Raw genomic sequence first — 26,694 nt, forward strand, 5'->3', positions numbered from 1 at the left:
ATTCCCAAGTTGTTTCTGGATCCTAAAAGTCAAGGTGATCTTTAATAAAGTCATTCGACCAACCAATCAATCTTTTTAAAGGATGTATCATGGCTCTGTGTGTAGTTAGTGAACTTATCTAAGTCCATAAATTAAATCAAGTGGGATGGACAACACCCATGAACTAAGTGAGTGCTCATTTGGCTAACTCTGTTAACATTTCATCATTTCATGAGTGTGTGCTTGAAGCCAGGGACTGTCATTGGCGGTGGAACACAATTATGAAAAATGTAAAGCCCATTAAGATTGGGCCTCACCCATTAAAAGGAATTCAATCTGGGAGATAGATGGGATGTGAAAACTGAAAGATGTGAGCTATGTGAAATTGTCATATTGGTGGATCAAAAGTGGAGGAAAGGCAGCAGTCTCCTACAGTTCAGTGCCACCTAATGAGAAGTGATGGCTTTGACTACAACAGATGTTGTCCAATACCTATTGCATGTGCACATAATACTGAAGTGCTCTTTCCAGTCAGAAGCTCTCTTCTGCCAATGTATCTGGAACATGGCAGCTGGGCTCATGCTCCTGACTCATCCACACGGAGGGTGCTTCTCCCCATGTCCTCCCTGCTTCTTGCTCTCACACCAGCCCTTGCCCAGCCAGAGATCCAGGAGTGCTGATCCAGCCTCACCACCTGGCTGCCACACAATACTGACCACAGAATGGGTGGCACCTAAGTGCGCTTTCCCTTAACCTTTCCTTCCCACTCACACAAGGTATCTGTGTGCATGAGAAAGTTGTTGAGTTGTTGCAAGAGGAAAAGTAACCCAGAGCCCAGAAGCGCTTGGTCTAGAGCCAGCCTCTCTACGTTCACATCACGACCCTACCACTTATTGTTTCTGCAATAGGTTTCTCCATTTCTTTCTGCTTTTATGCTTTGTCTATAAAATGTGGATAAAGATTATGATGATCATGAGGTTTAAAAAAACATTTGTCTCAGTGCCTAGTAGATATTAATGCTTTGTAAGAGTTTGACATTTGGGAGATAACTAGAGAGAAATATACACACATATATATGTATATATATTTGACATTTATTTATTCATTTGGAAGCAGAGTTATAGGGGAGGGCAAAGATAGAAATCTTCCATCTGCTGGTTCGCTCCCTAAATGGCCACAATGGCCAGAGCTAGGCTGGTCTGAAGCCAGAAACTTCATCTGGGTGTCCCACATGCACGCAGAGACTCAAGTACTTGGGCCATTCTCTGCTGCTTTCCCAGGCACATTAGCAGGGATAGTGTGCGGAGCAACCAGAACTTGAACCAGCTCTCGTATGTGGTGACAGTCCCATGGGCCATTTCTTTACCCACTGTGTCACAGTGCTAGTCCCAACAAAAGGGAATTACAATGCAGGAAGAAAATCCTCAAATCAACAAAGGGAAGAATATGTTCAGGTGGTTGCTTCATGGGCATTTTTTTGCTTGTTAAATCTGAAGGTCTGTTCTTTCCTCTCCTTGGCAAATAGCCAAGGTCAGACTTCGCCAGGCACTGGCCTAAAGCCCAATGGCATGTATGAGAACTGGGTCTTGGAGGGGATCAAGTGGAGGAACTTGGGAAACTCCCCTGGCGAGTCATAGCTCCCGCTGGTGAACATGTTGTCCAGACCTGGGGGTCAGACAAGCTGGGCAAAATAGCTCCAACAGCTGGCTAATGTGTAAATTGGTAATGGAATGGGATGTACTGGGCAGGACTGAGCAAACCTTAGCCTACAAGCGAAACTAGAAACCAGGATGGAGCACAGGTCTTGCACCTCCTGGTCTGCGTGAGTCAAGTACGTTAAGTCACAGTGTCTAAGGCAGAAGCCAGGACAAGTGAGGGACTGAGCCAAGCTGAGTCAGAGCAGCCACTGGCATGCACGTGATCTATGACTGGGAACAGGCCTGGTTGGGGAGGTAAGGGGACACCCTAACTGGGTTGAGGTTCCCACCAAGGGGCGCATGTGCTGGAATGGGGGCTGCGTTCTAACCAGGAAACAGTTGTGGTCTCCCTTGGCACTAGTGTGGACTGGGACTGGATGCACCAGGCCAGGCCAGACCCCAACACCATCTGGTGTCCTGGAGGACCAGGGTAGATGTGGGACAGACTAGGCTAGTTCTCAACCCCTACTGAGCCATATGTGAGCCATATGTGGGTATGGACAAGCCATGGCTGGGCTGAAACATCCAACAGCAAGAACCAGAATGGGTTGAAAGCCATCCAAGAAAACCCACTGTTCCTACTAGGACAGGAGATGAACTGAGTAGGGCTGGCTCATGGACCCCCTGGTATGCACAAAATCTGGCCTTGGGAGGGGTTCTGGTGGAGGAGCCTGGGCAACTCCTCTGGCAGGATACAGACTCTGCAGGTAAACGCAAGAAGCATGATAGGAAACAGCCCAGAATAGGCCATGGAAAGTTTCCCACTGGCATACATTTGGCATGGGTTGAGGGCAGACCAGGCTGAATCAATTCATGTCATCCACTGGCAAATCCAAACACCAGAACAGAGTGTGGGTCGAGCCAGGTTCGGTCGTGACAAAAACCAGTGCAGAATATGGAATGCCAAGGTGAGGTTGCCTGTACTGGATGTGACCACAGTACCCAACCAGCATGCGTGAGAAGCAGGAAGGGAGGGGGCAGAGCCGGCAGAGGGATTAAAGGGGTGGTTCCCTTGCTGACAGATACTGCCATTGGAGAGCATGAGCTGGGATGGGGACAGACCAGACTAAGCAGGGCTACAACACCTGTGAGCCTCATGTGGACTAGATCAGGGAAAAGCCAGGCTGGGCTGATTATTCCTACTGGTGCAAGCATAAGTTAGAGTGGGTGAGGGTTGTTTGGGCTTAGCCGCAGCATCAGCTAGCAGAAACTGGCACTGGGGGCTAATTCTGTCAAGTCAAACACAGAACCACCTGAAGAGTGCACAAACCGGGATTGAGAGAGACCTGGGAGGGAAATAGTGGGCTCTTCCCTCTTGGGTTACTACTCCCGCGGGAGGGCACGAAAACTAGGACAGGGCTGGGGTGGCTAGACAGAGTGGCACTCAACAACATCCGTGAGGGCTGGATAGTTGAGCTGGTTAGATGGCACTAAGCTTCAATACTCATCGACATGTACGAGAGCCAAATGGGATGTGGGACAGACTGGACTAGTCTGCTACACATACTGGCAAACCAGGTAGGGGGCGGGCCTGGTGGGGGTTATTGTGGGTCTCTCTGACTAGGCTGCAGCTCCCACTGGTTTATGTGAGGGCCGAGTATGTGCTGGGCAGAACCAGGCTGGACTGCAACACCCATTGGTTCCAGTGGAAGTTGGGACTGAAAACAGAACCAACCCAGCAATTGCAACCACCAGCTGATCGGGGCAATGGACTGTGCCGGGCCCTGTGCTTGCTAGAACACACAAGAATCTGGTCTGGGAATACCTCAAAGTTTCTTTGGGGATATCCCCAATTGAAATGCTGGACTCAGAACCCTAGACAAGAAAAGACAGAAGACAGAACACGTCAATCAACCACCTCAACTATATGTTGGCAGTGAAATACTGGGCAAACGGAGACTCTATGATGGACTATGTCAATCAGTGGATTCTTCAATGACCTCATCGTGCTCGGAGTGGTGAGCGAAACTGGCAGCGATTCATAACTAGTGAACTAGCAAAACCACTTAAGCAAGGATCTCAGAGCATGCCCCACATCCAAGACTTGTGGTGGGTGGGAAACTGGGTGGGGCTTCTCCCTCAATAACCCCCTTTACCTCAGATACATGAAGGAAACAATATGGAAATAATAGTCTTACCCACTTCCCTAAAGCCCTTGAAACTTTTTACCCTAATTAACTATGTAAAGATTGTCAAAAATATAATTTAAAAAAAGTTTAAAAAAAGAATATTTGAAGGAAAACTAGAAAAAAAAAAGATTTAGTTTGCTGATGGATCGGATGTGGGCCCAAGGCTTTAGGGCTTTGGGTCTAAACAATGAGAAAGATTGGTCTACTTGCACTTGCTAAGACTTGTGCTTGTAGCATGTTGACCTGTTTGTGGGCAGGAGGAAATATCAGGGCTGAAGTTTTGCACATATTAAGTACAATGAAGTAATTGTATACTCTCCCCCACCATATATTAATTAATTGTACTGATAAGGAGAGAAATGTTTAGGATAATTGGGGCACTGCCATGGTAAGGCAAGGCTAAGATGTTAAGGAATTATAGACACTCCCCAGTCAGTCTGGGGCAGGGGTGGAGATATTAAGACAAGCTCCCTAGAATGACTGATTTGTGATTTTGTGTTATAAAGAAGGAACAGAAATTCCTTAGAATAGCAAAAGCAGCCTGGCCTGTATCCTTTAAGGGAAACTGCCTAACAGGTACCATGTGCTGACCTAACTGTGTTTGTATCTGGGAAACTATGTGCCTGAGGGCAGAGTTGGATTTATTGGGTTTTATACACTGTCACTGGAAGAAAGCTTTTCCTTGTTCCCCAGTTGAACCCAGATGGTTAAATTAAAGGTGACAAAAAGAGATAACTGAATTGCCATTGGCTCTGGTCTGCTAGACCTATCTTAGTAACATCTACCTGCGCTTCTATCACCCTTTGGAGCAACCTGACCCCAAATCCATCTTGTCTTTACATCATGAGCTCTCTTATCCCAAAAAGGTCAGACCATGGAAGTCCTAGCCATTGAGGGGCATCCTGAAAGCTGGGTGTTTCCCAGTGATGGTGCCTGTGACAGAACCAAGGGGTCAGGGTCAACTGATAGCACCGTAAGCTGGAATATAGCTATGATGATCAAGGGGCTTGGTACATTTTCACTGTGATCAGTTTGGAAGCAGTACGGGCTAGCAGAGAATTTGTCTTGGGGAAAAGGAGATCAGTGGTGCTGTTCAAGTTGGACCATAATTCAAGGGTCCTGATGTGCAGGTGCGTTGCATCTTTAAACTTCAGGTCTATCATAGGTGAAATGGAAAAACTAATAACTTCCTAACCTGTTTCAAAGGGCTATCATGTCACCTAGGAGGTCTTTCTGCATTGAGCACTTTCTGATTTCTGGAAAAATCAGTTCTCAGGGTGTTCCTGAATGACCAGTTTGTCCATGGACTGAATCTCCTGGTCTGAGAGCCAACGACTGAGGAAAAATTCTAGTCAGGCTATCTCCAACAGTGAGAAATAGAGAAGCGTGGTGTGGTTATATTAGGTTTAAGAGACCAGAGCCAAAGGGGAAGTTGAATGTCTGTTTTGTGCTGCAAGAAAGTACAAGTTTGAACAGAACCTGGCCCTGGAACAGCCTCTCTCTGCATGAGGCGACCTCACATTGGGAGAAGAATGAGTTGATGTTTACAAAGGCACTTGGAAATTTGATAGCATCCTACAATTGAAAGGAATCACTTTTCATCGCTTTTTAAAGATCTGGTTTTTTTTTTATTAACCAATTGAAAAATATACTCAACTTTGCAGATTTTGCTTTGTGAGGAGGTTGGTGGAGGGTGTTAAGGTCCTGGTCTCAGATCTGCTACTTCTTGGTCTAAGACTTAACATTTGCTCTTCTTCCTTTCCCTGTTTACTTCCCCCTCTCCTCTGTATTGTTCTTTTCTGTCATTTCCCCCCATTCTTTCTCATGATCTCTTCCTCCCTTCCACTTGTCACTTCCTTTACTCCCTTGTCCATTTAAGAGCAGCAACCTAGGAAACACTACATACATCTGCAGTCTTGGATTTAAAGTCACAGTGGTACAGAAAGTTCCAAAATGCTTCATATGTCCTGTAACTAACTTGCCCAGGAGAACCTCCCATTGGCAAGGTCTTGTATGGGCAGCAAAGGAGTCTTCTGAATAGGAAGTGCTGACTTTTCAATGAAGGCATTCACATGCTGGCTGCCCCTTCTATCTGGAATTACTGCCTACTTTCCCCACTCCCACTGCTGAGGTCAGTGTCACCTTAGGAAAGTGTTCATCACTGTGTAGCGCACTGAAGTCTTTGGACCTGCATGAGTTGATCCTGCATCCCCTCCCACCCAAATTGCACCTTGAACGTTCTCTTCCTTTTGGTAAGAGATGGCTTTTATACTGGGTGGAAGCAGCTCTCAACCCAAGACATTTGTCTTGGAAACCATTGTGTTCTGTGATTTGTCATAGGATTAGAGCTTCAACATAAGCTGTGCAGGATACTACTGGGCATCCTTAAATAATGCTCTTGTGTTGTCTGACTTCCAATGCCTGAATTTACCCAAGGAATGACTTCCTTTCTTCCCCTGGCTCTACTCCCTTCCCACTCAAAGATTTTCATCTTGTGCTACTTTTTCCTCCAGCCTCATGGGACCAGAATCGCACAGGACAGGACTCTTATGTCCTCATGGCCAGTTCCCAGGCAGAGATGGAAGAGTGGGTCAAGTTCCTCAAGAGAGTTGCTGGCATGCCCTCTGGAGGTAAGGACCCCTGCAGACTTCCCTGGGCAGGTGTCTGTGATGTCACAGGCATGAGGAGGAAGTAGTCCCAAATGTGATCTTCCTTTGAACCTGCCTGGTGGGGGAACCGTAGGGCCTGGCAAGGCTGGTTTGGGAGCTGGAATGGAAAGGTAAGTTAGGCTGATCAGCACAGAAGACATAGCTGCTGTCCAGGAGAGGAGAAAGAGCTCAGAGAAAAATCAGGACTTCTGTCCAGGGTCAAGCAGGGATGTGTGAATTGTGTGTTCAGTGCTTTTCTGGATCATATGACTCAAGTGTTAGAGCTCTGTGAAACTCCTAGTGATGTTTCCATGTTTGAGGGTTCTGCACACATTCACATAGGCATACTTTAAAAGCCTGTCAAAGACCTTGAAATTAACAAGCATGCCAATCTCATATGTTTCCCTCAATTTAAAAAAAAAGTCTGAAAAACTGCTGTGTAGGGGTTCCCAAGCTTCATTTTCCTTTATCTGTTTAGGGCCATATATACCTTGTAGGACCTGCAGGGTAACTGTGTTAGTATAGAGTTATTTATAGACTGTACTGCCTGTCACTTTGGAAATCTTTCATGGAGGCTTTCATGGCTTAAAGATGAATTTGATGGCTTAATCACATCTTTTAAAAATTGCAAGAGCATCACAATAATTATGTGGAAATCTGGGAAAAAAAGTATAATCCCTCCAACCACCAGAGGCGTTTTTATGTCTTCCTTTCAGCCAGTGTTCCTATGCCAGGGGACTTCAAAATGTTCATGGGAAATGAAGTTCAAAGAAAGTTTATTTTGGCACACAAATGTGTTGAACTCCATTCATAGGAGAGCTTTTTAAAAAGTTTGTGAAAAATGAGTGTATTAAGAAAAAGTATGCAGATTTCAAGAAAAATTTTCATCAGCATAGACTGATCTTTGAATTCTATTTCCACACTTTTTAAAAGTACTTCATATACATACTTCTTACTGAATGACTAATATAGAATATTTGCAGTTTAATTACATTTATTATCTAGCCTAAGCATGTTCCTATGTTTCTTTTTTAAAGATTTATTTCTTTTTATTGGAAAGGTAGATTTACAGAGAGAAAGAGACAGAGAAAAAGATCTTTTATGCATTGATTCACTCCCCAAGTGGTCATAGTGGCCGGAGCTGAGTCAATCTGCAGCCAGGAGTCAGGATTTCTTCCAGGTCTCCCACATGGATGCACATCCCAAGGCTTTGGGCCATTCTCAACTGCTTTTCCACAAGCAGGGAGTTGGATGGAAAGTGGAGCAGCTGGGACAGGAATAGTCCCCTATATGGGATCCTGGTGCTTGCAAGGTGAGGATTTAGCCACTGGGCTATTATGCCAGGCCGGTCCCTGTATTTCAATTGAATCTTCATTGATACATTTCAGGGCTAATTTGGTTACAGGAAGTAAAAATGGTGTCCTGTGATGTTATTCAACTGAGATTTATTGGGCAGCTACAGAATCTGTTCATAGAAGCCAAGGGCAGGAACTACCAAGAAGCCTTAAGAGCACAGGCATTGAGTTTATCCTGTCAGTTTCTCTAGGTCCTTCACTTTCTTGTTGTGTTATTCTTTGCATGACTGCCTGTTAATGTCTAGTAACCCCCTGGTTACTCTTGCCCCAAATCCTGCTGTGCCAGCCTGGCTTTCTTAGGCTTCTTCCATGAACTCCAACTCAGCCTGCAAGATTCTGGAGAACAGTTATACCCATTTCAGCCAAACTCAGAATTCAACCAGTGGAACCAGGATCTGGAGCAGAAGGGCAGTCATGGCCTATGGCCCATGTGGCCTGTGACATACTCAGATGGATTGGAGACAAGTAGTGATGTAAGTGGCAGACAGCCCAACTCCAGGGCACCTGCCACAGCCATTTTTACAAACATATGCCATTAGCAATTACAAGAAGATGAGGAGTTTGAATGCCTGCACACATTTGCCCTGGGCTATGCTTATGGGCTCAGACAAAGATTTTATTTATTCAAACTTGATTATGTGTTGGTTCAGCCTGAATAATTGTAGTTGTGACTTCCCTTCTTGCTCTGGCTTATGAGCCTGGGAGTCATATCACCGTCTGCTGCTTTCCCCAGGCCAGCACTGTAGGCTGTCTGCATTGACCAATGGAATGTGGCTGCTGCCTAATCACACACCTGCTCTGAGTCAAAACGCCATCTCTGTACTTTCACTGGGATGGTTGACTGAGCTGAGACATGGTAAGCGGCTGTGCTCTGTCATAATCCACCGGGGGGGGGGGGATTTCTCCCAAAGGCCACTAATATGAGAAGTAAGTCAAGCGTACATCCTGTGGGCGGTGGAAAGTCCAGGGCAGGGGACATTGACTGCAACACCACTTACTTACACAAGGGACAGAGTTGCTTGGATGGGGAACTGAAGATGCTTTCAAAGTTACTCAGGGAATTCAGATCCTAGATGTCAGACTGAGAAAGCATTTTAAGACAGCGGAGTCCCACGAAGGCCACAGGGAAAGGCAGGTATCTGTTTTTCCTGTTTGCCAGTCAGGAAACCTTGACTGTGAGAGAACCAATGACCTGCTCCCAGGCCCCAGTGTCCTGTATGGGACAGGGTCCAGTCACAGTAATAAGTACTTGTCATTTCTCCTATCAGGGGCTGAGTCACTTAGCAGGCAAGGTTCCCCATCAAATTTCATGCAGCTGTTGAGATAGGTTGCTGCTGTTTCCAGTCCTTTGTGAAGCATTTGCTGACTTTGTCCACCCAGAACCTGCCCACTTCTCACTGCCATCACGCCACCACCCTGGTGGAGACTTCAGAATCTCTTTTTGTCCACATCATGGTGATGGCCTCCACCCTTATCTCCCCTTGGTTCATTCTTGCCTTCTTCTTTCTCTTTTGAAGTTATATTTATCTATTTGAAAGGTAAAATTATATAGAGAGAGACAGACAGAGAGAGGTCTTTATCTGCTGGTGGTTCATTCTCCAAATGATGACAATGGCCAGGGATGGGACAGGCCAAAATGTGGAGCCAGAAGCTTCTTCTGAGTCTTCCAGATGGGTGGCAGGGGTACAAGCACTTGGGGAATTTGCTATTGCTTTGCCAGGCACATCAGCAGGAAGTTAGACCGGAAGTGGAGCAGCTGGTACACGAACCAGTGCCCATATGGGATGTTGGTTTTGCAGTCAGCAGCCTGAGCTGCTATGCCACAAGATCAGCTCCATCCGCACCTTACTGCAATCTGTTTGCAATCAATCTGTCTGGTGGCTGTGGTGCCACCAGAGCAAGCCGGTTCAATCTGTCACTTCAGGATCCTCTCCTGCTCACGAGCCTCATCTTTCCCTTTTTCTGAGAGTCAGCAGCTCTAAAGGGACTTACCAGGCACTACCTGCCCCAACCCGTCATCTCTGACCTGGTTTCCAAAAACCCTCTGCTGGTGCTCACTTCACCCCTTTCTTGAGCGGTTTCCTCAAGCACTCTCAGGCAGAGTGCCTGAGGCTACATGCACTTCTTACTCACTCTGCCAGGAATCCTTTCTCTCCAGGAGGCTGCGTGGTGTGGTCATTTGCTTTCTCTGGGCTTTTGCACAAGTACCATCTCAGTAAGTCTGAGTCTGATGACTGTATCCAGCCTGAGTCCTTCCCTCCTCTACCCCAGCTTTCCCAGTCCCTCCAACCTACTTCCTGCCTTCCCACCCCTCTTAACCTGTAGTGCTTTCTAACATGCTGTATGTTTTACTCACTGGCTTTGTTCCTAGTTAAGCTGCCCTCCCTGGACCACAAACGTCAATCTACTTGGCAAGCATTCTTTTTCTCTGTTTTGTTCAGTACTGGACCCCAAAATATAAACAGCGCTTGCTGTCATAAATGTTCAGGAAAATGTTTAGTCAGTGAGTCGGGGGAGAGAACGGCCTCCTCTTCCCATGGCTGGGCTCTGTTCCTCTCCCAAAGTCCCTCTCTGTTCTGGGTTGCTAAGTGTGAAGAAATCAGAGGTCAGTAGGACAGGGGCTGCTACCTCTGGAATGATCTTTCTCCACACCTGGCTGGGATGAGGCAGGAGACGCTCCTCCTGGGCTGGAGGTCCCTTGGAGAATCTGATGCAAGCAATGGAGAGTCTGAGGAGGGGCACCTAGATAGAGGCAAACCTTTCTGCATTCAGCAGCAAGCTCTTCCGACACCTGCAGCCTATCAGTGCTCCCTGGGTTGCTAGTATGTCTTAGCAACAGGTGGGTGTGGTTTTGGCGGGGAGAGGGCAAAAGGGAGTTCAAGAGCTGTCGCTAGCATTCGTGATGCAATCGCCTGTGTCCTCCTGGCAAGTCATCCTGGTGACAATTCTATAGAACTAAGCACCCTCCCTGCCCCAGCCTCACTGTTGCTGTGTCCCCTCCCTCTGGCCCCTGCTTTCCAGCACACAATGCCCTGTTGCTTCCCGGCCTCTCCTGTTACTCACTTTGGAGAGCTATGCCTTGCATTGCAGCTTTTGCCTTCTCAGCAGACCTGTGCCGCACAGCCCTCTCCCATGGGAGCCCTTCTTACCCCAGGAGTTTCGGCCCCAATTCTGGGTTTCTCTGATATACAAGAGGAGCAGAGGCAATCATCTCTTGCTGACTGATCATTTACAGGCTCACTTTTTGCCCATTTTCCCCTCCCAAATCATGCCATCCTGTTCCTAAGAAAGCCATGAATTTTCCAGGCCTCTGCATGAAAGCCTGGACCTTGTTCTGTCACCAGGTAGCGGGCTATTCCAGGTGCAGGTTGGCACTCAGCCTAGCCCTGCTTCGGGCCTCTTCCATGGAAGCTTTGCTCAGGGTCATGGTCGGGCAATGGACTCTGCCTTAAGTTGTTGCTAGCTCTGCTCTGCCCTGCCCAGTTGTAAGGGGCTGTGGGCAGGTCCTGTGTTGGAAGCCTCTGGTGTGCTTTCTAAGGCAAGGCACTTGGTATGTAAACAATGAATCCTCCTACACCTTGGTTTCCCCCGCCCTCTCGGCGGGACTCCGCATTGCATAGCCCTGGCCTTTCTGGTGGCGCGTGCTGCTTTTGCTTTCTCAGTGTTTCAAATGTTCTGATCCTTTCTGTCAAGTTAAATGAAGCATTTCAGATGGTGGGGAGAGTAATTTTGACTTGTTTCCTCCAATTCTCTCTTCTTGCCTGCTCCCAACTCCTAACATCAGATACTCATTTCTTGAGCCTGTGCCTGTGCAAAAACCCCTTGGTGGCCCTGACACATCACAGTGAGCAAATTAAAAGGGAGAAAAGGCAAGACAAAGTCCCTTCTTTCAAGGTATTAAGTATTGTCTACTTGGGACCAGAAGTGAATCAGCTTATGTGAAACACTATAAAGGGAGCACACATGAATGCTGTGTGGGAGACAAGTTGTGGTGGAGAAGGACAAGGACGGCTTCCCCGAGTCAGGGACGGGGGAAGCTTAGCTCGAAAGGCCCAGCAAGGACAGGCAGGGAGAAGGTGGAGGAGGCGCTTGTGCGAAGGTCCTGTGACAAGCAGAACAGGTCCCAGAATGCTAGGAAGATGGTGACAGCAGAGACAGCTTGGTTGAGGACTCACCAGGAGCCGTGGGAGGTTTCCAGCCAGAAACCGATACAATCAGACTACGTAAAAGGTCATTTGAGTGGCTGTCTGGCAATGAATGGAGCCGGAGGCAACAGGTCAGAGGGAAGGCAGGAAACTGAATGGGAAACTCAAACTGTCATCCAGGCAGGAGAGGGTGGGTGGCTATGGGGCAGTGCCGATGGAGCCAGGTCAGTGGATTCCTGTGAGGCATTGGAGGTGACGTTGCTGACGTGGGAGTGGATTTGACACACAGGGGGAAACGTGGTGTCCCATGTGAATCCCCCATTCTTGGGTCTGAATCAGAGAGAACTGAGTACTTGGCTGGCAGCAAAAGCCTATTCTGGGGCAGAGCCTTGCAACCTTGTTCCTGCCTGTCAGAGTCCATTTTGAGTCTCCTGGGAAGGTCTGGCAGGGCTGCTGCACCATTTGCTAAATCTCCTCAGCAGGAGGAAAAGGCAACTCAGCCTGTCCAACAACCCACCTCCATGATCATTATCTCCGAATCTCCCAGCTAAGCCACTTGCCACTCTGAAAGCACTTCCAGGGCAGAGTGGGCTGGCCTCATCAATGCTAAGTGAAATTCTGTGTTCTTGCCAGACACTTTGATAGATGGCACAGTGCTGGGAAAGGTTGGGCTTATGCACGCCTTTTTTTTTTAACCCACCTCTGAGGTATCCCTTGAATGGCAGTTGACAATTAGCTGCTAAGTAAAAGGAGGCACTTATTTTTATTGCGGCCCTGACAGCTTTATGTTCAGTCTTTAAAAGCCAAGAGTCCTGTGTGCAAAGGTGAGTGGGGAGGGGCAGTGGTGTGGGGAGGAGGGGCCGTAGGGCTGGGGCAGGTGCTGACAGATCCCAGAGTTTCCGCACAGGAGTCAGAACCTGAGCAGTGTTTGTGAGTATGCGCTGAGCTGAAGCACCGGTCTGTTCCTCAGGCCTGGGGTGGAGGGAAGGCCTGAGGGTGCCGGGCAGAGCTGGAGCCCTGGCCTGCGCCATGCCTCGTATTCCCAGGATGCCGCGGTGGGAGCTGGACTGTGGCTTTCCTGGTGTGGTGCTGCTCTTTTGCTGGGATTTCAGGAGGAAAACTCGCCAGCTGCGAAGGAAAGGTATTTCCTCCCTGCTTTGTGATTCACTTCTTTCACCAGACACACTTTCCTCTGCTTCTCTCCTCTGTCTTGTCACGTAGAGGGGATGTTCCTGGAGCTGGGTCCCTGGCTGACAGGTGCATGGGACCCTTCCTGGGGACTTGGGTGGGGCTGGAAGCAGAGTGGGGAAGAGAAGAACTCATGTTGGAGCCCAGGTGCATGTGACTTTTGACAAAGGAGGAACAAGGTTGGGAAGGAGGTAACTACTGATTTTGTCCATTTTCACTTCCCAAACCAGGTCAATATTCTGGGGTCTTCCAGCTTATCCAGGGTGGGGACTCGTGGCATCAGGGTGGAGGGAAGACTGGAAATAGAGGTAGGTAGGTACCTCCTCTGTGGTATTGAGGTCTTGTTCAGGGTAGAATACCTGCTGTGCAAAGCTTAAAATCTGGGAGTGGGCCAAGAGCAGGATGGCCATGATATGAGTCTTGCATGTGAGTGGTGTGAGGCCTGAATGGGATAGCATTACAGGTCTCTGGGAGAGACTTCTAGAAATCTTAACACTTAATATCTTCCCTTGAGGCTTAATACGTTCTAAAATTTTATTTCATTGGCTTTAAATCCAAGAAGTTACAGTACGAAGTAGAAAGAACATTGGTTTTAAACCCAAGGAATTACAGTACCAAGTAGAGAGAATCACAGGGAAAATATCACTATGTGTGAATTCCTAATCCAAGCCTCAGTTTTATCATCTGTAGAATGGGTTCTCATGGGGACTGATACATATAACACATATGAAGGCATCTAAGATATTTCCAGCATTAATTTAACTAAGTTGTCTAATTATTAGCGATTTATTTTATGCAATTTTAATTATATATAATAATGATATAGTGTATAGTGATAATTATACATAATTAAAATTGCACATAATTACAAGCATAATTGATTAATTAAAACTTATACCTCAGGTGGAACTTCTTCTAATGGTGACTGGCTAACAGTGATAAAAGGTTCCAAGTGAATGAGCTGCCAGAGGGTACAGAAAGTTCTGGAATGCCAGTGCCCCAAAGACTGGGTATAATCAGGAAGAGCACAATGCAGATAGCCTGCGATTTTCCACTTGTGGTTCTTGGAGTTGAAAATAGAGTTGGAATAACTCCTGTTTCATTCTCTTCTTCCTTTACTCCAGTTTTCTTAGGTTTTCTCTATTCATCTTTTTTCCCCTATGTCTTGGCATCTTTGTGTCCATCCATGTTTGAAGAGTAGCAGTCAGGATCCAATAGTCAGATTGATAGAATTTGGTATTAGCTCTTAAAGTTCAAGATAGAGATGAATTGATATCAAACTGCTCTCTGTCATTGGGTATGTAGAGTGACAAAGCCTGACTTAGACCCACTCGAGGCAGACACTCTTTCTCTCGTGTCCCTGTGTTTCTGGAGCACACAGTAGTTAGTTCTCATTGGAGGGAAGAGTATTGGCTGATTCCAAGGCTAGAGATGCAGCAATGAGACCCTCCATCACTTGGTTGATGTTGAACAGCATGGGACTAGGAGGCAAGTATTTGGGATGGGGAAGGGTCCCCGAGACACTCCAATACTTTGAGGACAAGGAGAAAAGGAGAAATCGTCAGAAGGGCGGAATGGGAACAGCCTAATATGATCAATGGAGAAACCAGAGAACAATGCCCTAGAAGCCATGTGATAGTGTTTCAAACAAGAGGGAATAGAGAGCTGTGTCTCATGGTGCTATGAAAGAGGTGGAGGTTAAGGCTGAGGATCTAAGGCGTGGGTGTAAAATGGCCAAGGCCATTCATTGATCTCCTTGAGAAGAGTAGATGTGGAGAAGTGCTGAGCAAAGAGAAGGAGCAGGGAATGGGAAGAGAGAGAGAGAGACAGGAGGTCTACCATATGCCAGTCTCTTTGCCAAGAGACAGAAATAGATGGCAAGCCAGACAGGCTGTCTGCTTTTGAGAAGCCCACATTATGATGAAAGAGATGTTTAAATAAGATGCCATAAAATGCCAGGCCCTCGAGGTAACAAAACTAACGTGTACACAAGAGCTCTGTAAGCTTAGAGGGAGTGACCACTTGGTGCCCTTTGAGAAGAAAGGCAGTAACTCCAGAATTTTGAAGAGCCAAGACCGTTTTCAGTCTTGGTTTCACAATCTCTAGTTACCAAAAGACCTGACCCATGCTTAACTACACTTGCTGAATACTTTGTGAATTCTAGTAGAAGGAATAGATTTATAAAAGAAATTCCTTTAATAACCTTGGCGGTAACAGTGAGGACAGAGAACTAATGGAAAGATATTTAGAGTATCCTTATACCTTACCTATAGGGAGGAAGAAGAGAATCCTGCAAAAAGTTTGAACACTCATGCCTTTGCTGGTTGAGTTGATTGAGTGCAGCTTCCCTGCATCAACAGTTTGATAATTTCAGTGTCTAGGAGTGGGCTTGGTGCTTATTAGTGGACTGCAATGCCATTGCCTATGAGGAAGACTACAGAAGAAGTAGTGGCTTGGGCTGGGAGGAAAATTAGATGAAGAATTGCCATTAGATATTGAAATTAAAGAGGGAAATAGAGAAAGGAAGGAAGATGAGAGAGAGTAGTGTGTGAATAGAGAGATGATGGTTTTATATAAAATATGTGTGCATGAAGATTCAGAGAGAGATGGACCAGCAGTATAGATTTATGAGTTATTGGTTTATTAGTGATACTCAAGTGGGAGAATTTATATATACTTTCCTAAGAAGGATGTCTGCAGGAGGAAGAAAGGAGAGGAAGTCTTAAAGAGGAAGAATAATAGTCAATACCATGTGTCTTCTGAGAAGACCAGGAGCGTATGGAGTCAACATGGGCTGGATGTGACCATGAAGCAGTGCCCAGAAGCATTAATGAGCAGATTTGATGGAAAACCAAGATAGGCATTCCTAAGGAGAGTGTTTATCCTGGTATGATTTCCTGCCATGGTCCCAGAGACATATTGTTCTGACATTCCTATATCACAGGTGCTCTTCTGGCCCAACATCTTTGGATAGTCTTATTGTCCTGCCCAGAGTATTCTCTCCATCTCCCTCTGCTGGAAGTCTGGTCATCTTCCCTGGCCCTTCTCTGACCACAGCTGGGGAGACTGCATCCCTACTCTGTTGGTATCCATTCCCAGTAGCCCCATCGTTTATTATGCTGAGCTGTAATGACTCATGTGTGCCTGCCTGAGTCTTTGGCATGTCCATAAGCCCCTCGATGCTGGGATTGTAGGCAGAGTTTATGGAATCCGAGCTGTGATGGGTTGAGAAGTGAGTGACAAGTGGGGAAGTGGAAGCTGTGAATGTGAGTGTCTCTCTGGAAGAAGACACATCCTTCTGTAAGTATACTGGTGAAGAGAAGAAAGGCAAGTGTTGGTCATTTGCATGAGAGCTCCAGTAGTAGATTATTATTTCATACATTGGCAGAAACCTAGACTCAATTAAAAGGGGGAAATTTAAGATCTAAAGAGAATGAAAAGATAAGGATCTGGAAGGATCAGAAGGCAAGTTCAGGAAAGCATCAGCCTCGAGGAAAGTCAGGTCTCCAGGACAGGGACATGGAGGAAAAGGAGTGGCAGAGACCAGGACTAAAGGAGTCCACTCATATTCTTTCCTGTGTGAAGAAGGCCACCTGCTGAGATGGGAGGAAATTGCTTGATGAACTCAGTGGGTGGCAAAGATGAACTAAGTGGGTGGCAAAGACTTGGGAGCCCAAGTCTTACTGAGACCAGGATTAGAAATAATACATAAGGACCCCAGTGATCGACACAGGTGAAGAGAGGAGTTAGACAGCCTGCTTTGTGGAACCATGCAGGATGGAGCTTGGTTCCAGATCACGTACAAAGTGGAGAATCCTCCTCATGACCTCAAACATGGAATTCACATTCAAAAGCACTTTCTTCCGAGGCACATTCTTATGTTGCATTTGGACTCTTTGGTAACAATGTCCAGTGGGATTCTAGGACCTAAAATTCAACATCTTGAGAGACATCTGCTTCTTCCTCTGGGGACTCCTCCCTCAAAGGGAATATTGCTAATGCCGGTAGGTTATGATCTCAATTATGTCATTTCAATCATGTCCTTCCGATTTGGTGAACATATTTGTCTAGTTGCTTTCACATACAGATAGAAATCTAATACAGCATGATTACTGACATTTGCCAATTGTTTCTCTGCATTTTTCTGTGATTTTTTGTTTTTTTCAATTCCGTGGTAGACCAATCAAAAGCAGGAACCCCAGGCCATATGCACCCCTGTATGATTTGTTCTGTGGGCCAACTGTTGGCCCATGGCAAGCTAGTCATACAGTTAAGTGTGAAGCTGAATTCATTTCCCTAGGAGATTCCTATGAGTGTTTAAAGAAATGCCACAGTAAGCATTAGGACAAATGCTTGCTTGAAGACAAATTAGCTGATTGAGTAATTTGGCTAAAGCTGTTGACCATCTGTCTCATGCCACAGTCATGCTGTGTACTGAGAATGAAGAGACCTCTGTATGTTCCCAGCAAATGGGAGGCTTAATGGTCATGCAGTAGACACAGGCACACGCGAGTCTTTAAAGTCCTGTATGGTACCCGCGTGGGAGACCTGGAGGAAGTTCCTGGCTCCTGGCTTTGGATCGGCGCAGCTATGCAGTGGCGGTCACTTAGGGAGTGAATCATCGGACGGAAGATCTTCCTCTGTCTTTCCGCCTCTCTGTATATCTGACTTTGCAATAAAAATAAATTTAAAAAAAATAATAAAGCCCAGCATGGTAAGGGTTGGGACTGCTGAAAGAGATGTGACAGGTGCACAAAATAGAAATGCAGTCTCCCTAGCTGGGGTCAGGGAAGGTGTGACATGATGATAGTCAAGCAGGGTCAGGGAAGACCACCAGACTTCCAGCAGAGGGGGCAGGGAATGCAAAGAATACTCTGGTTTGGACAATGAGACTGTCCAAGGACACTGGTGGTCTGGAGAGCATTGTGATATGAGGATGTCGGGATGAGCTCACACTGGGACCATGGTAGGAAGTCATACCAAGATAAATACCGATATTCCTGTCTTGGTTTTCAAGCTTTATCCACAGAAATATTTACTCAAAGTCTGGCTGAAATGCAACATGGCAAACAGCTGTTCAGATTGGACTTAGGGAGTCTAGAGGTTCACTTAGCATCTGAGTCTTAGTCTCTCTTCTCTCAGCACCTGGTATAATGATGGAGCAGCTCTGAGGAGTTCCCAGGGTTTTGTGGGACATTTGAAAACTGTCACTGTGGCAACAATGAAATGGGTGGCTACTGAAAGATGGGACGAAGTACTTGGTAGACCAGTAGTTTATAAAGGTAATTAGCAGGAGAGCTTTGTGCATGGTAGAGAGAAGAGACCATAGTAGGCAGGCACAGGTGAAGGAGGAGGCCAGCCTGGGTCTGGGCAGTGGTTAGGAAAGAGTTCAAGAGGGTTCAAGAACCTGATACAGTTCTTCAGGCAAGTGGAGTTGATGTCAGATTACAGAGCAGACATGAGAATCACGGAGAGGCAGAAAATCATGGAGAAGACCAAGGAAGTTTAAGTACTAGGGTGTAATGGGTTGGGCACAGCAAAGCCCTAGTTACGACAAAGAGAAAATGAGGCAACACAAAGTGAAACCATGGAGTATCTTTGGAACTTACAGGACATGAGGGATACGGGAGCCTGAAGGCAACCTGGTCTTGAATTGTAAACTAAATTCATTATGCTGCCAGGGATGGGGAAATTACAGGGTCAAGTGCTGACAGGCTTTGGGTAGAGTTGGTGCATACTTGTGTGGCTGGAGGGTGTATCATTTTGGAAAAAATATTTTTAGAAAGCTATTTGCCTAACATCGGATCATGCAAATGATCAAAACATTTGGTCATGTGATTCTCTGTGTGGAAATGTGTCCTAAGTACAGAATTCAAAAGAAAGGAATGCCTGTGTTCATCCATCCAAATGTTAATGAATTAACTCAGCCATTAATTAGAAATTATGCACGGTACCACCTACATTGCAGGACTCTGGCAGGCATATGAACAAGTTTGCAGTGGCAACGTGTATGATAGTAGATTAAACAACCTGAAGTATTTGAAATGCTATCATAGTTTCATATGGTATGAGACAACCACGTAGCAGGCTACTATGCTTTCCTGCTCTGTGACACAAGCAGAGTAACTGCTTGCTATTGTGGTTAAGTGCACACTCTCAGGAGCTGACTAGACTTGGATTTTTATATTTTTAAAGTATTGATGTATTTACACATTTAAAACACAGCTTTATCTGCCAACCTACTCCCAAATGCTTGCAGTGGTCAAAGTGCCACAAGCCCCATCACACCTCCTAGCAAACCAACCACTTGAACTCCCGACTGCTGCCTCTCAGAGTCTGCGTTAGCAGGAAGCTGGAGTCGGAAACCAGACATGACACTCAGGCACTCTGATGTGGAACATGAGCATCCTAACTGTTTTTTGAACCTCTTAGGCCAAATGCCCTTTTCTGGAATGCTTACTGGGCCATACTCCACGCTGCCTGACCTGCCAAGTTCCTTGTACCTTCAGGTCTCAGTGTCTTTAACAGCAAAGTGGGATGTGATCATCCTATCGTCTTTTGCAGCTGCTTGCTAAGATTAAATGAGAAAAGGGGTGCAAAGTCCCTGGCCTGCTTCCTAGCAAACAAATGCTCAGTATAAGTTACCTGTTGTGTGAATCCATAGAAGTTGGACAGACACAGTCCCAGACTGATAGTCCTTTATAGCATTGTGGGGAATATGTTTCCCATAGTCTGTTTAGGGTCACCACACTCAACACTTTAGAGTCACAGGTGAGGCAGGACTGAGAAAGAAAGCGCTTTGACCTGTGTGGCTGGTCCAAGGAAGGTGACAGTGATGGGCAGGGCCTCCTTTTTCTCTTTGCAGCAGTGTTTGGCCAGCGCCTGGATGAGACTGTGGCCTACGAACAGAAATTTGGGCCCCATCCAGTGCCCATTCTGGTGGAGAAGTGTGCAGAGTTCATCCTGGAGCATGGCCTGAATGAAGAGGGCATCTTCCGGCTTCCTGGGCAGGACAACCTGGTGAAGCAGCTCAGGGATGCTTTTGACGCTGGGGAGCGGCCCTCCTTTGACAGGTACGCTATCCTTGCCCACTGTGAGAGGACCCCTCCGTGCCCACTGAGCTTTATGTATACTTGCACAGACACTTCTCAGAGCCTGGCTCACAATAGCAAGAGCCTTTTGTTTTGCTAATAATTTGGGATTTGGGAGCCCAGAGCAGTTAGGAGAGTAAGCTGAGGGTGTGTGTGTGTGTGTGTGTATGTGTGTGTGTGTGTGTTGGAGGTGATGATGAGAATAAAACTGGAGCCCTGCTGGGCGGAGTCAAGGGATGTTGAGGATAGCAGGGAAGAGGGGAAGGGGAAGGCCTGACCTGAGACACACCTCTTGAGCAGATGAGGAACTCCAACGAGATGAGCTGGCTGCCCCAGCACCAGTGGGCTTCCTCAGTGAATTCCTTGCAAAGCAGAACCAGGAGCTCTTATTCATTTCTGAGCCCATGGTACTAAGAAGTTTTCTGAACTCAGCATTGAGCCCTTCTGGGGGAAACACAGATCACCATCTTGGCATGGGCCTTCTCCCTGGTGTTCCCCTTGGAGGTTGGGCAGAACTGTTCCAGGCACATTAGGAAATGCACTGTGGTTTCTTCCCACGGTTGCCCTCTCCTCTCCTCCTCCCCTCCTCTAGCCACCCAGCAGAAGCTTCCTCTTCTAGCACAGCCCCCATCCTCACACAGTTCAGCCCCTGCCTGTTGTGCAATACTTACCCTGGCGGCCTGCGTGCACTTGTCCTGCTGGCAGAAGATGGATTGTTCTTTCCAAGTTAAAAGCCCATGAGCAAGATTTTAAAAGTTGGATCCCTGCTCAGTTTCTAAAAGCTGAACTTGGCTAGCACTTATTTAGGATGGATGGTGGCTCTGATCTGAGAGAAATTATGAAGACCTGAATGTCAGGTGGTCTCATTGCTACCTCTCCTCACTCCCCATTCAAACATCACCAATGCCTGTGGTTCCTCTGAAACATATCAGAGGTCATCTGTTTATCTGCATGCTGCTGCAGACAGTCTTCGTTTAGACCACCGTGTCTGTTTTGTGTGCTGTTGGCATGCAGTATGATAATTTACCCAGAGTGTTAGCTCTATGTTAGCATGCTACTGTCTCTTGGAAAGTCCTAAGGTGGAGTTGTTACTGTGACCCTGGTGGATTATAGGCATCAACATTAGGGACTTCTCAGCACCAATATAAACTGTATTTCATGTTCATACCCTGTTCCATTGTGTTTGCCACCTTTGCATTTAGTTTGTTTTTATTAGATTTGAGTAGATCAAAAGATGCAGGTGATTTAAAAAGTAAGCCACAAGGAATAGAGGTGATTGTTGGGATTTTCCAAATAACTACCTTACATTTTGGCTTGTGCATCTATAGAATCAGAATGTGGATGGTGGTTGAGTGTTTGATTTCTTATGGAACATTTGAGGTTGGAAGAAAGGCTGTTACCATATCTGGTCAAGACATCTTGCTCTGTGGAAGCAAGAGGCAGAGTTTATACATCCAGGAGTAGGAAGGGTCACCTGCAGTCTTCAGGGTTCTACCAGAGCATCTCTTGGGTCTAAGTAGTCCCCTAAGAGGATGAGTGTGATTTGGGGAGATTAACTGGTCCTCGTTTGTATTCTGTTCAAATATATGTAGGAGCTGAGCCAAAGCCTCCTCTGAGAGCTGGTTTGGATTAAGACAACTTATTTTCTTCCTCTATATCATTAGGGCAAAGTATCCCACTGGCTTTTGCCCTCTGGGCATGCCTGTGAAGTTAATAGAGTTCATCTTCACGCCCAACTCTCCACTTCTTTGCCCTTGACAATGTAATATGAATTCCTAATGCCACATTGAAGGGAAGAGTTTTAGAATTACTTTTATATAAATTTTCTGATTTGGTGCAGCAGACAACCTTGCCCAGGGTTAGGCAGCCTGATCCTGGACCCTAAAGAGTAGACTTGGATCATCTGCTTCTGGGGCCTCTCATGAATCTCCAAATCCTCCCTTTATCCCTTCTTCTGCCCTCATCCCAAACTCTTCCCCTCTGCCCCCACCCACATACACAGTGCAGGTTAACTCATTCTCAAGGTCAGTCTCTTTGTCTCCTGTCCTCAGACCAGACTGAATCTCAGGAAACACCCTGACTCTGACCATCTTCACTTCAGATTTAATTCACTAGTTTTGTTTGATCTTTCTTGGGTGATTGGTTTTGTAGGCTTTCCTGTGATTGTAACCTAAAATAAATTTTAGGCATTGATAAGCAGAAAAGGGGAGATTTGGGAACACAAGGAGCCCCTGTTTGGTTGGAGTCCCGTGTGTGCATCACAGGTCATCTGTGTTGGTATATTCTTGGTTCTGCCATAAGATCTACCTCATTAGGTGGAATAGAAGTGAAAAAGACATCATTCAGTAAGAGTCTAGTGCATGTGTATGTGGATCTTAAAAAACACATAGAAAAGAATGGAAACCAATGTCTTTGTCCAGTTTACCAGACTGTCTTGCCTAATAATGCTGATCTGCTTCTCTTCCTTCCCTCCATTTCTATGAATGATGGACACACATTCTGCGTATTAGCACTGCAAGGGAAGGGCCAGAAGAACCATTTGAGGTCTTGGGCAGTCTTCAGTGGCTCCATTGTTGAACGCAGAAGCCAACTGGCTCCTTCCTGTCTTGCTTTTTGTCCTTGACTTAAAAACAATTATTCAACAATGTCTCAGTGGGTTGGAGGAATAGCCAACTCCGGAAAAAGTATGTTGGAAATTTGGACCTCGTGATTGAGATCTGAGTCAGCCATGGTATGATAAGAGCACAGAAATTAAAACCGAAAGTTACAGGAATAGCTATGTAAGGGCTACTGTATTAAGTCGTAAACAAGAAGGACCGCTAGTACTATTAGAACTTAGGATATAGATTCTGAAGCAGCTTTGGAACAGGAGTATGGTGGAGTTTAGGAGGGCAAGAAAATGGCATTTAAGCTGAGACCCAATAAAACAACTAGCTGGCCAAGTGGTTGACGCTCCTTATCAGCATAGCCTTTGGTAAAATGAAATGGGAATTTTCTTGTTGGCCTCAGTATCCTGAGATAATAACTCACATATGGCTGTGTTTTTATTGTAACTTTCAACTGTCTTTTATCTCTATAACTCCTTTCTCTTTTCTAATGTTGAATATTTGAGATGTTTATGTTTCCCTGATCAAACTATTTAGTTGCTGTTTTTTTTTTAAAAAAAGTTTTGTCTTTAAAAAGTTCAATTTTTCACTGATCATTTATGTTATTTTTTTTTTAACTCCAAACCCTTCTTTTTCTGCTTTTACTCCATGAATGTGTTTTTTGTATTGATGGCTATGCAGGTGGTGCACAGTGCATCAGTGCATCAGTGGCTTGGGGACACTGGAGACAAAGGGATTGGGTAGGAGGCTGGGCAGAGTCCTGAGGAACTACACTGACCTTCTGAAGCAGGGTAGTGAATGGAGAAGATGGGCTTTGTGGCATCCACACAATTTGGGAACAATGGATTTGAGGGATCAGGAAGAGTCATTGGAGGTTGGGTGAAGATGTGGCTCTGTTAAATCCAGAATTCTGAGATTCTGATAAAGACAGTAGGTGGGCTAAGAGTGAGAACATTAAGAGACTAGGATGTTAGGACTTGGCAAGAATGCAGCTCCTGCAGATTATTGCTTCCTGACATTCTCTTGGAAAGTTCTCATTGTGTTTTGACAGGAGTAGTAGTTTTGCCAGCAGAACTTTGTCTAGGGGTATTTTTAGGCAGTGACTCAGCAGGAAAGGATTTCCCAAGTCCCCAGGTGAAGTGGGGTCCCCACCCCAGACATCCTGTGGGTGGGAGCCTAGATGGGACCTGTGCCAGCTCTGTGACCTCCTGTGGAGGTAGAGAGTTCATGGCTGCAGAGATGGAGCCTTTTCAGGAGACATCTCTGACAACTGGCTGCAAAACCCAGTCAAACAGCACGAAACACAACAGGCCACTGTAGTCAAGGCCTGCGGTTCTAGCTTCCATAGCCCCAGATGCCTCCTTCTCTGACTTCTGTCTGATCCTTGCCAGATAATCAGCACCTCTCATAAAGTCACAACTTTTTAAGATTCTCCCAAGGTCCCCTCCAGTGAGTGCCAATTTGGGGGTGATTTGACACAATTGTTAAGACACTACTTGGGATGCCCAAATCCCGTTTTAGAGTAGCTGGATTTGAGTCCTGACACTCCAGCTTTCTGCTAATGCATACCCTTTGAGGCACCAGGGGATGGTTTCAGAAGTTGGAGCCCTGCCACACGTTACATACCCAGATTCAATCCCAGGCTGCTGGCTTTGAGCTCACCTTGGCTGCTGTGGGCATTTGGAGGTGAAGTGGAAAATGAAAGGTGTCTCCGTCTCTCATGGAACATTGTGTGTGTGTGTGTGCGTGCGCGCCTGCCTACCTGTCTTTCAAGTACATAAAAATAAATATTTTCAAAAGGAAAATGTTATATCATAGCCTATTAGCTAAAATAATATAATTTTCAACTATAAAATAGGCATTTATTCATTAATGAGTTTACAGTGTAGTCATGTACTGTATAATGTCATCTTGGTCAACAGTGCACTGAATATATGGCAGCTATGCATACCATACAGCTCGAATGTATGGCTATCTGTAAGGTATCTGTTTTCTGTGACATTGACACAATGACAAAATTGCCTACTGTCCTATTTCTTCTTAAGAAGCATGTAACTGTATGTGGTAGATTCAAATTTATTTCCTCCTGTAGAGCCCTGCAATAAATGCAATGGCCTTACAAAACAGAGGTCATCCACATTTTCCTAATGGACCTGGTATTAAATATTTAGGCTCTGCAGACTAGACCATCTCTACCACAGCCGCACTTGGCTGTTACAGCAAGAAAATAGATAAGATTCCATACAAATAATCAAGGGTGGCTGTGTGCTCTTACATTTGTATGTATCAACACTGAAGTTCGAATTTCCTATCATTTTCATGACATGAAATATCCTGTTCCTTTGAGTATTTTTTTCTTGGGCATTTAGTATGGGCTGCATAGATACAGCAGATGTGGCTGTGGGCGCACTGACAGTGATTTGCTGATCATTGCTGTAAACCAGACAAACGACACTGAAGAGCACCAACCTCCAACTGTTGGTCAGGGCTGAGTGCCATCTCAGTGCCCGTAAAGTGGCCTCCTCTTTCATCCTTCAGGCCAGCCCATGTGCTGTGTACCCTGTGTCGTAACTCCTGATCATTTTGCAGATCCTACGGGGGATGCTGCCTATCTGGAAAACCCCCACTATGGCTTGGGTATCCTTTTTCCCCCAGTTCCATTGGATCTTGGGTCCTGGATTTTTAATTTCCTTTCCAGGTACTTGGGTGGAAGAGAAAAAGTCCTGCAAGACGATGACTCCGGGAGGGTGAAATAGCAAAAGAATTCTGGTATGAGGCTTCTTCCTCAGCCTCTACTCCTTTGAGAAGCTCCCCTCAAAAACTGGCGGTTCTGTTGATGCGTTCCTGGGTGCTGGTGAGAAGAGTGCTGCTGTATCCTATTTGAAGAGCTTTGTCTATCTGCTTACAGGGACACGGATGTGCACACTGTGGCTTCCCTGCTAAAACTCTACGTCCGAGACCTTCCAGAGCCTGTGGTTCCCTGGGGCCAGTACGAGGGATTCCTGCTCTGTGGGCAGCTCATGAATGCAGACGAGGCCAAGGTTTGTATGCTGTGAGTGCTTGTTGTCCTGCTTGAGCAGACAGTGATTTATTTCTGTAACAGTAGCCTGGTAGGCAACAATGAAATTCCCTGACAAATTAGAACTTCCTCAGGCGGTGTCGGTCATGGGACTGGCAAGTGGCTAGGATGTGTAAAGAGGTAGGCCATGATCAAATCTCTCACTGTAGAGTTATATGGTGATGAAAAATGAGAAGGGAGGCAGGTTCTGTGGCCTTGCTGAGTAATATCTGCTGAGATCTGGGGGCAGGCTGGCTGTGCTGGAGGCCAAGGACGAGGCTGGACCATTCAAGATCTGTATTGGCTATGGAAGTTGTACAGTTGTTCAAGTAACACGTGTGCTGGAGAGAGGGAGGACAGGGGACTCTTTGTTCTTTTCAGCCACAATTGGAAGGGTCTGTGCACCTTCTGTAGCATCATGCTCATTAGAGCACACAATTCATAAGTGCATTTTTTTGGACCTGTGTGAACTCTTTTCAGAGAAGCGTTATAGTCAACAATAACCACACTGAAGTACATTAATAAATCAACCAAACAAAATAGGATTAACACACTACACTACAATACTACAATAAAGGCATCATAGTTTTTAGCCAAGATTTTCAACACCCAGTGACCAATGACTGCATGTATGTTACATTGCTAACATGCAAGTCCCTACTTTAAATAGGTTGTTTTTATTATTTTTATTTTTATTAAGATTTATTTTTACTGGAAAATCACATTTCACAGAGAGAAGGACAGACAGAAAATCTTCCACCCGCTGCTTCACTCCCCAAGTGGCTGCAACACCTGGAG

The 26,694-nt window shown here is 46.0% G+C and overlaps 1 protein-coding gene across 4 annotated transcripts in view; it reads left to right on the plus strand.

Moving 5' to 3' along the window:
* The window catches only part of ARHGAP25 (Rho GTPase activating protein 25), a 76,232-nt gene that overhangs the window by 39,241 nt on the left and 10,297 nt on the right, over positions 1-26,694 (plus strand). For 3 of the 4 annotated variants that reach the window (XM_004580078.2, XM_058667908.1, XM_058667907.1), the window contains exons 4-6: positions 6,319-6,435; positions 20,007-20,214; positions 25,747-25,879. In XM_004580078.2, coding sequence (XP_004580135.2) covers positions 6,319-6,435; positions 20,007-20,214; positions 25,747-25,879 — 458 coding nt within the window. Of the gene's footprint in view, positions 1-6,318; positions 6,436-12,832; positions 13,095-20,006; positions 20,215-25,746; positions 25,880-26,694 lie in introns of those variants that run through there. The other variant, XM_058667909.1, reaches the window with a different exon arrangement.

The sequence above is a fragment of the Ochotona princeps genome, chromosome 8, assembly GCF_030435755.1.
Source record: "Ochotona princeps isolate mOchPri1 chromosome 8, mOchPri1.hap1, whole genome shotgun sequence".
NCBI lineage: Eukaryota > Metazoa > Chordata > Mammalia > Lagomorpha > Ochotonidae > Ochotona > Ochotona princeps.